Source organism: Vipera ursinii (assembly GCF_947247035.1).
Source record: "Vipera ursinii genome assembly, chromosome: 1".
In the NCBI taxonomy this organism is placed as follows: Eukaryota; Metazoa; Chordata; class Lepidosauria; order Squamata; family Viperidae; genus Vipera; species Vipera ursinii.
In genome coordinates, this window is record NC_139512.1 from 241,431,086 (window position 1) to 241,441,977 (window position 10,892).

Sequence of the window (10,892 nt, forward strand, 5' to 3'; positions counted from 1 at the left end):
AACAACCCTGAATGATGTCATTTGACTTTACTGGTCTTAACTATGTAGAAAGAAACAACTTCATCTAAAAACCTTGTTTTCTTTTATAGGAAGAAAGGTTGGCTTATTTAAAAAAAAGGACATTTCCATTTTGCTTAGCTTTCAGCTTAATTTTTCTCTTTTGCCTGTAAATCTGTCAAACTGTTTCTACCTCCTTGTATCATGAGTTTCTATTTTATGAGTTTCAAATACACTTTATTATCGGCACTTTTGCTTTCTCCTTTTTGTGTGAAGCCAGAAATGCACAATAAAAGACCCAAGGTGTCTTGAGGCCGTTGAATTATGGACATTCATCTTTGCCAATGATGGCCTGCTCATTTGCTTCCCCAGCTGATTTATGAGACCTGCCTTGAATTTCAGTTGGTTAGCCATTATTCAGAATGGGAAGTTAATGCCTCCTTCACCTCTCCTCTTTAGGTCTATGGCTTTATAGTTACTTTGAGCCAGACTGGGTAAAATTCCATTTCCCTGCTTCTCCTTGTAAATACAAAACAGCATACTATGGTATACTATTTGTGAATCCACATGCACACACTAAAAGCTGGGTAGAAAAGTGAAAGAAGAGCATCCATTGAGCCAATGAGGATCTTCACCCACAAATGAAGCTGCGTCTTCAGAAGATCAGACCTTGTCTTTTTAACTTGGTTTTAACTTTTGTATGTTTGATTTTTAACTCCCTGTAAACTGCCCTGAGTCCTCAGGGAAAGGGCTGTATATAAATGCAATAAAATAAAATAAAATAAATAAAATAAATAACATTATAGATCAGGGGTCTTCAAACTTGGCCCTTTTATAACTTGTGGACTTCAACTCCCAGAATTCCTCAGCCAGCATGCCTGGCTGAGGAATTCTGGGAGTTGAAGTCCACAAGTCATAGAAGGGCCAAGTTTGAAGACCCCTGTTATAGATAGTCCTTGACTTATGATTCTGGAGCTATAACAGAGCTAGAGGGCACCACATTAGAGGATGTTGTAATAAACATGCAAGATATTAAATTTGAATACTGACCATGTGCTGTTAGGGTTTTTTGAGGAATTGCCAAATGCCTAAAAAAGTCATGACAATTATAAGAACTTAAAACCATTATAATTGGCCTTTATAATGTCATAGATTAGGCATGTCAAACTCGCGATGTCACGTGACGTCACGCGACGTATCGCGACTTTTCCCCATTGCCAGCAATGGGGTGGGCTTGATGCATCTGGCCTGCAGGCTGGCAATTTGACATGCCTGTCATAGATCCTTCTGGAATTAAGGAGTTGATACACGGTATTAAAAGCTACATATTATTTTCATTCATTATGAGATACGTTGCTGCAGGTTCAGAAATTGTGCTAATTGTTCTTTACAGCTGCTTTCACATCTGTGCTGAAAGCTTCGGCAATTGCTATGTAAACTGTAATATTCAGTAACAACATAATCTTTGATCTCACTCTTTGGCATCACTACTCTTTCAAACTGCTAATCAGCATCAGGCTTAAAGCTGTATATGATTAAAATGAAGACCATGTTTATTCTCTGCTAGATGGTTTGAGATTACCCAATTAAAATTTCATCTGAGTACAAAACGGTTTCTTTAAAAATGATGATAATAATAGGTGAAGTTACTTCTACCTTTCTGACCATTCCAATCAATGAAAGCCACTGATAGTAAGCGACATTTTGAAGAGCTATTCAGGTATGATTTTGAAGAGCTTATTCAGACGATCAATTAAAAATATGCCAATATAGATTTTGAGTATCCAGAGGAAACAACATAATATTTAGTTTCCAAAGGATTGACTCAGGTGGAATAATCTCATTGATATCTAGAATATGTAAGCTCATCTTAGAAGGCTGGATTGTGTGTAATTTGGGGCACATGATATTGAGAGCACCCCAATGTGGTTAAACCTGATTTTAAGGTAGAGAGTTTTAAAAAGTACCCCTGGATTTAAGGCAAAATAAACAAATGTGCTAAGTAGAATGACATCCATGTGGTATTCCTCTGTCCTGTCCCATATTAATATGTTTCAGTTGTGATGATTTGTGTAGAAGTGTACAATGGAATTAATGCAATCTTTGGATGGCTATGTTGCAATGTATTACATTATGAGTTCTGTTCAATGGGTTTGCAGCCTGATTTTCTTTCTGCAGAAGAGGATGAGCATGAAGTATTTTTCCCTTTTTGACTTTAATCATGCAAATAAGGATCCCTGGGTGCGTATACTCGGCAGTCGTTTCCGCAGCCCGGTTGCAAACCCCTCATGGGCCACAGGTTGGGGACCCCTGCCATAAATGACTAAAAAATAATGACATGCGCATGGCAATGCCATCACCCAAATACCCCCTATTGCATGCTTACGTCCCAGTGTCTGATGTGCCTAAGTTGAGCATTTAAATGACATCATAGACATTGTGTCTCACACACAAACCTTAACCCTGTTGCAAATGCACGTGATTACAATTCTCATCTTCCCAGCCAGAAATGTATAGGAAATTTTTCTGGGGATAATAGGATTAGTAGCTCAAAACATCATGAAAGCTTGAGATTGGAAAAGGTTGAGATAGGCAAAATTCATGCACTTCCATTACATTTTCTTTTTTGATAATTAAAGTACAGTCTTTTTAGGGCCAGGGGCCCACTGGTGTTGATACACTGCATAGCACTTGAGAAGACGTTTGCCTTCTGGGATGGTTCTGGCATGGTTTTTTTGTGTGTTTGTTTGTTTTCATTTTACCAAGAAAGCCTGTCATTGATATTCCTTTCAAGTCTGCCATTGATGTATACTAAACAAAGGACTGGGCTGATTACCTCTCTTCACTTAGCTTTTATTCTTTTTTTCCTCTCTTTTTCTTCTCTCCCTCCCTCTCTCATTGATTTAGTGCTCAGCTTTGTTCATATATAAATGCAAATTCGGTTAGGAGTTCCTCCACTAGATGGTGATCTAAAACCATCAATCAGACAGTAACATTGATTCACCAGAAATTAATGCTAGTATTGGCTGACTGAATCTCATTCAATTGTCAAGAATGTGTAGGGGATTCAGGAAAGGGTAAAAGACAGAACAGAGTGGAGTGAACACTTTTAAAATGACGTCAGAAACAGTTGAATATTTAGTGATCAATGAGGGCATTTAAGAACAATAATTATTTCAGTACAATTCTCTCCCCTCCCCTCTCTCTCTCCATTTATTTCCAGTCATTGGCAAAACCACACCCATAGCAAACCACTGGTTTGCTTAACAACTACAGTGTCAATTTACAACCACCACAAAAAAGGTCATAAAATTGGGTTGATCTGATTTTAGACCGTCATGAACTTTGTGAGCAGGCTGCATTATGGTTGAAACTCGAGGACTACCTGTAGATAAATAGATAAATTGGGATAAACTAAATCTCTGGACATATCCAGGAAAGGAAGATGGAATCATACAGGAGAACTCCTTTGAAGATAGACCCATCCTTTCGGAAATAGTCGGTAAAAACTATAGTGTTGTAGCATCTTTTATACATCTGATAATATTCTTCAGATATTATCATAGCCTGAGATGCTCACCCCTTGGGAATCTATGGTACTCTCTACAAAAGGTCACTCTCAGAGACAATGCCTTTAACAACCCAATGTTGCAACATATAGAAATGTGGCATGGATATTTGCTGCTATTGCTACTGCTGGTGGTGATGGTGGTGAAATCTGGTTCTCTAATCCAGCAGTCCGCAAACTTAGTGGCTTGGCAGCCCAGGTGGGGGGCAAGAAAGAGGGGAACTGGGCCATGAGAATGCCCACTGGCCCACTCCGGCCAGCCACTCACATGGCCCAATTCTAAATAAGCTACAGCCCGGTAGTGGGCCATGCCTCCGGGTTAGGGGACCTCTGCTCTAATCCATTCATAATCTTCTATACAATGCGATTGCTTTATTGTATGGCACAGAATTTTTTTAGATAGCATTTGTCTGTGTTTGTGTGTGTGTGTGTCTCTGTGTGTGTCTGTGTGTGTTGTTTATGTATTGATTCAGGGTACTGCTGTGTAGACTCCTTGCATGCTAGCCAGCATGTTCAATACAATGACAATATTTTTTTTAAAAGAATATCCAGTCCAATGATAAGAGAAACTAATTCTAAAAGCAACTTGAAAAGTATTGATGCAAGATTCGTTTTAATTAAATTCAAGTTTCCTTGCATCAGAGTGCATTTTCCACTCCATTTAGCACCACTAAAACTGTGTCATTAAAGTCTTACAGAGGAAAAAAAAGAATCAACACATGAAACAGAAATTTCTTTCAACTGAAATTAATTTAGGGATGAAAAATTATATCCAGTGACTCTATTGGTGTCTTTTCTCTTGAAAAACAATATTCAGACATGGATGCATACCTGACATACAAAATAAACAAGGCTCTAGTTATCATGCATAACTCTATATTTGATTCACACAAGAAATGTATATTTTTCTGCTTATCCAAATGTGTGGCAGAGAACATAGAGAACAAACAGCAGAGTATTCATAACATGCTGATCAGAAGGATCATTCCTCTCAGAAATCCTAGGAATATACATAATTTCACTACAAAACTAAGGAAAACAAAAATTTAGGATGTGACAAAACTTCATTCTGAGCTATCTGTTGTCCAGCTGCAGAGGAATCTGTTGTCCAGTTGTAGAGGAATTAAGATTTATGATAGTAGCAGGTACTGCAGTGACAGTCAGTGTGATTCTCAAACTTCCTTGTTCCATCATTTGGAATGGAAACCTGGAGAAGCAAACTTTAAAATCAGATTTAAATGTATTTTAGTAGCCACAGTGAGGTTACCTACTATTTTCTCACTTAAAGAAAAACCTTCTTTCATCATTCTTTATGGAGACTTGGAATGGTTGCCTGTGCTGGGGATAGGTGACCTACGGCCCTAAGTGATGTTGAACTACAATACCAGCACATCTTTTAAGACCCACCCATCTTAACAGGATTGCTGGAAACTATAGTAGTACCCAAGTTCCTTCAGTCCCCAACCTATGCTAATTCTACAGTTATTATGCTGTATGTGACCTATTCAATAGTGGGATTCAAATAATTTAACAACTGGTTCTGTTTGTCGTCAACACCAGCGCAATGCAACTCACATATTTGTCATCACCGCATTGTCCTCATCACTGGCGCAATGCGCGTTGCATTGACATCATCACTGGTGCAATATGCGTCACAATGACATCATCACCGGAGCGACATGCCTCACAGCAGCGGCAGCATCACCAGCATGATGCACCTCGCAAATTTATTGTAACTGTTTCGCCAAACTCAACAAAAAGTAAGGTACGTATCGGTTCTACCAAACCAGTGCGAACCGACTGAATCCCACCACTGGACCTATTACTCCATGTAAGGTTGAGGGTTAAATCCTAGGCAGCAGCAGATGTTTACCAGGGCTCAAAGAGAAAATATATACTGCAAACTCAGCGTAGATGTCAGGAAGGACATCCAGCCAGTAAACTCTCAGCTCCATTCAGTCACCCTGAATCCACCCCGAATAAAGGGATTAAAGAGTCATAACAAGTAGAAAAATCCTCTGTAAAATCATTAGTTTAAACAGTTTCATAATGCATTGCAATTAAAAGACCTTTCCTCAAAGCACAAAGAGGGACTGCATCAGGTGACAAAAATTTGCAGTAGATAGAATCTTAATGTCAGGAGGAAGAAGAATTAGCCTAACATCTAAAGAAACATTTGGTTTCCATCTCTTGGACAGCAGCTCTTTACCCCCTCAGCCAACATGCACCAGCCAGTTAAAGACCATCAACCCTTGCATTTAATCACATTGATTATAAAATTATTTTAGACTCTGTTCCTAATGGTTACACATCTTCTGGGGGGTGGGCTTCTTCCAGGGTAATGGCACATAAGTGCAATTCCAACCATTGCAGTATATTTTAGTTTGGTCAGTATATTATGGTTTTTAGTTGGTTTTTAATTTATAGTATTGCTTTCTTTGGGATTTGTATTTATAGCTGACTTTTTGCACATTGTCCAGAATCATTTTACTTGACTGAGGCAGCCACATAAATGCTATCAATCAATCAATCAATCAATCAACCAACAGTCCTCCTGTTCATTCTATTAAGGGAGATTCTGGATAAATGTCCCCAAGTGATATCTCTGATAATGGACATTAAATATAATGTTCAGAATTCATTCCAATAATATATATATATATATATATAAGGTAAAGGTTCCACCGCACATGCGTGCTAGTCGTTTCCGACTCTAGGGGCCGGTGCTCATCTCCGTTTCAAAGCCGAAGAGCCAGCGTGTGTGTATATATATATATATATATATATATATATATATATATATATATATATATATATATATATATATATATATATAATAGCTGATATTTTGGCAGAATTCTTGTTTTTCCCTAAATGAAAGCACAGACTCAGAATATCCAAACACAGGTTGAAAACAAAACATGTTCATTTGTCTTCTGCTTATGGTCCCTTCCTGTAGCACTCTTTTGCCTCTTTGTTGCAGTTCCTGGTTGTATACTCCATATGGAAACCAGTGCTGAAGAGGAAGAGTAAACAAAATTGTAACCCACCGTACATCACCCAGGGGTAGTCCCATTACCTCTCTGAAAGTTCTTGCCACACAGCATTTCGCTTCTGAAGTGATGTTCTTCGGCACGGGCATGGACTTTTTTGACCTCATGGGAGTTGGATAAGCTCTTGAGAAACAACATCCTGCACATTGGTACACAGGTCGGCCACTGAACACTGTGGTCAAGCGACGGTGCAAGGTTAGTTTACATTCAGTACAATCTAACAAACACAAAAAGAATTCAGAAGAAAGGTTAGATCCTGTTCTACATTTCATTTAGGTCTACACATTCTAACATGGAATGTTAAACTGCATCCTAATGAGCTCAGACTGTGTGACGGGACAGAGACGGTCAGCTTTTTACACATGTGCAGTCCATTTCCAAACAGAGAAATCATTCTAAGTTCAGTGTCTTTAGGAAAATTTACACAGTAGTGCATAATAAAATATGCAGAAAAGCTTGAATGATAGTGTAACATCAGGAATAAAATGGTTTTCATTCATTTCTTTCCTCCCAAACTGGGAACCAGCTTTCCTTCTTTAGTAAAATGATAAAGATATTTTTAATATAATTTAATCAAGCCATAGTATGCTCACTAACCAGGATTATAAATCAATATTGAATTTGCACTAGAACATGTCCATACACATGTTTACGTAGACTAATCGTTTTCATTTATCAAAGTGCATGAGTTCTATTGTAGATTTCCTAAGCATTTTTATTAATCTAAGAATTTATATTTCTGATTTTTGATCTTTAAATTTTTATTAGTCCTGCCACACTGGAACATTAACATACTTGGCCATCCTGCTGCTAATTTCAATTCTGGTTCATTTAAGAACATTTTATAAAATATTGGCCATAGTAGAAGCTATGATAAGAAGTTAGTCTGATGGATAGGTCATACATATTTTTAATAAACGCATTACTCATTAGTTAGATTAAGTTCAATGCTTTAAATATCCTAAAATGGATACCGCCTGGACCAGTGATCTGTTCATTTTTAGTTTGTTGATAGGAAGGTCTAGATCTTATCTTGTGTCCTTGAAGAACTCTGTTCTGTACATTTATTTCCTGGAAATAAATGTAAGTTTAATTGTAAGTTTCTGACCTTCCACAGAGAAGAGTGATGCAGAAATTTTGTTTAGCTTTTTTGCAGTGTTTTTGTCTTTCCATTAAACACCTATACATACTGTACGATCACATGATATAAAGTCTATCAATCTCTCTACATGGTTTTGAAGTATTTTTTTTAAATAAATGCTCTCAGTGTTTTCCATATCTTTCATACCTTGATGAGTTTTTGCTTGGCATTAACTTCTCATTAAATAAGGTAGCAAGGGGGCCTTCTTAGGTGAACTATTGAGACGGTCCCTATTGGAAAGCTCTGTGCTTTATACTCATTCACTGATGTGGAAGTTTTAAAAAATATTCCGATGAACCATGGCCTACTTTTTTTACTATATAAATCAAAGAATATAATTTTTTTGCACAATAGTCCCTGAAAAGTATGCCAACTTCTGCAGAATTGTCTATAGATGGAATTGTTTTTATTTAATTAGGTATATTCCACATGTTTATTTATCCAGTGTGTTTATATTGAACTTATTTATTGGCAATCTACTTTGATTAAGCCTTCTGAAATTTAGACCCACCCAGACATGGGAGTCAGTGTGTCAGTTAGAACTTGTGAAGTGGTTATGTGGATAGCTGTAGAGGGTTTTTTATCTCATTTGCTGGTTATGTATTTATAATTTTTCTTGTTTGCTGTGTTTTTAATTGTTATTAGCTGTCCAGTGTCACTATGGTGAGATGGGTGATCAAATACATTGAATAATATAAAAAATTAAATAAATACATACATTCTTCCTTCGATATAATCAAACAATCTAACAGTTTAGAAAACATAAAACAATCTAATAATTACATTATTAAACTAGAAGAATCAGCACTAATAATAAACTCCATATGTTTTCTTTTATTTCATATTTTAAAAGCATCTCACCCTGTGTGATAAACTCTTCCTCTGGCAATGATTGAAAAATATTCAGAGATACAGCTAGCAAGGCACAAATGACAATGGCATACTTTCCATAGCAATCCATGATGTTCCTATAAAAAAGAGAAAAACAATGGACTTTCTGCCTCAATACGATCTTACATTAATTTCTATTGATTAAATTGATTTACATGTACTGTACATACAAATCCAATTTATTAAGGTGTAGGTTAAATTATAGGGATTTAAAACCAGATAGCCACCAGATCTTAGCTGCAAAAATCTGGAATTATCTCCAGAAGGTTGCAAAAGGACATATGAAACACTTTCTTTGCTCCATGACTTGTCTGTTTGTAGTCCAGATCTGATTGCCTAAAGCTACTTTAGTGGACTTAGTTTAGGATCACAATTTTTAATCTGATTTCTGAGTTTTGAATTCTGAATTGCTTACAACGGTGAGCATTACTTCAAAAATACAGTACAGTACTCCTTCAAGAGACATTCATACAGTGGTTGCAATCTACACATACTTACCTTGGAGTCAAGGAAATTGAATTGAAGAGCCTTATGTTTAAACATAGGATCCTACTGGCTAGAAAACATCTCATTCAAGATGCAAGAGCGGGTAGCCCAAATAGAACCAATCAAACTCTCTTTAAATGTCACCATAAACAAGAGTGCGCAATCAACCAAAATAATCTATACTATAAGTAAACAGAGAAATGGGTAGCAATTGGATTAGTTTAGGTTCTTGGAAAAGCAGGGTGGATCTGCTCAGAGATGGACAGAGTTGGAGCAAGCAAGTAATCTGCCATTTTCGGACACAGCGTCAGATGCATCAGAAGGTTGCATTGTATGCAGGCTGTGCTGGGATGCCAGGTTGCTGAGTGAGGGCCAGATGAAAAGGTCAGAAGAAGATATACTAGCTGCTTTTGGGAATCGATGTGGGTTCCTCCCTGTTGTGCTGTGGCTCAGTGTCAGCTATTGGAGTGATTCATATCCACTGGCCATCTCCCCTGTGCCCTTGTGCAACCCGCCAATCTCCCCACCACCACCCAGCAGCAGTCACTTACCTGCCTGCTAGGCTAGAACTTCCAGCTTCCTGTTGGCTTCCCCATTTAATTTTCCTGTGGGAAGCTGGCTGGAAAGTTGGAAATGACAATCACATGGCCGCAGCTGACTGTAGCAGCCTGAACCAGCCACAAATTTTTGCCAAATTTCAATCTCATGGAAGTCATAGGTTTCAGATTTTGGATAGATTCTAGAAGTTAGCTCATTCTGGGTTTCCTTAGTTGAAAAATTATTGCCCTATGTCAGGGGTAGGCAACCTTGGCTCTTTTATGACTCGTGGACTTCAACTCCCAGAATTCCTGAACCAGCCACGAGTCATAAAAGAGCCAAGGTTGCCTACCCCTTCCCTATGTGTACAGTACCTTCACTCAATTGAAGCTTACAAGAATGAAACAGACATAAGGGTTGTAGTGGTATATAGATTCAAAAGAAACTGGCTGAAGTTCTAAAAATTAAAAAGACATGCCAAATGACAAATGGATCTACAAAAAAAGGCTTGTTAAATCTTTGAAGAAATTTGTTTGAGGAGATAAAGAATTGAAGAGAAATCCTATGGCAAAATTTGAATGAACTAAAGATGAAGACTGTTAGAAGTGAAAGGAAAGAATATAAAGTTGGTTATATTTGATCAAAGTTACAATAAGACATTTATTTGCAAAGTTATGGCAATCCTTTACGAACTTTTTCTGACATTAGGGTTGAAAAGTTGATGTTTTATGAATTTGCTTATAGATAAGAAATGAGATATGAGATATCTGTTTGTAACCTTATGGGGAGTAAAGAGTTACTACATTTGTTTATAATTGTTGCAGTGAAGGTTGGAAGTCACTTTTTTATCTTATCTTATCTTAATTCCATTTATATCCCGCCCTTCTCCGAAGACTCAGGGCGGCTTACAAGCTTAGCAGTAGCCTTCATTCTATGTATATGCCTGCTTATTAGGGCTTTCGCCCCCCCCAAGCGGCATTATTACAAAGTCAGCTTAATTGCCCCCAACAATCTGGGTCCTCATTTTACCTACCTCAGAAGGATGGAAGGCTGAGTCAACCTTGAGCTTGGTGGGATGCGAACCTGCACTAATTGCAGGCAGCTGGTGTTACTTAAGGAGGCATCAGCCCACTGCTCCACCAAGGCTCTCTATATATCTTTATATATTTCTTTTTCTTTATTATATTCTTCATTTTTGTTTTTTTGTTTTTCTTTTTTC

General features: G+C 37.5%; 1 protein-coding gene across 2 annotated transcripts; it reads right to left on the bottom strand.

The window, feature by feature from the left end:
• Positions 1–4,674: 4,674 nt before the first annotated feature.
• On the bottom strand, positions 4,675–8,720 carry CGA (glycoprotein hormones, alpha polypeptide; the record flags this gene model as incomplete). Of its 2 annotated transcripts, XM_083350861.1 has the most annotated exons (3): positions 4,689–4,772; positions 6,645–6,835; positions 8,621–8,720. In XM_083350861.1, the coding sequence occupies 3 exons, from the start codon at positions 8,718–8,720 to the stop codon at positions 4,689–4,691; spliced, it is 375 nt and encodes a 124-aa protein (XP_083206987.1). The 2 variants fall into 2 exon arrangements, 1 of the variants encoding a protein (XP_083206987.1); XR_014490999.1 differs by lacking the exon at positions 8,621–8,720 and having other exon boundaries at positions 4,675–4,785; positions 6,645–6,761.
• Positions 8,721–10,892: the final 2,172 nt, after the last annotated feature.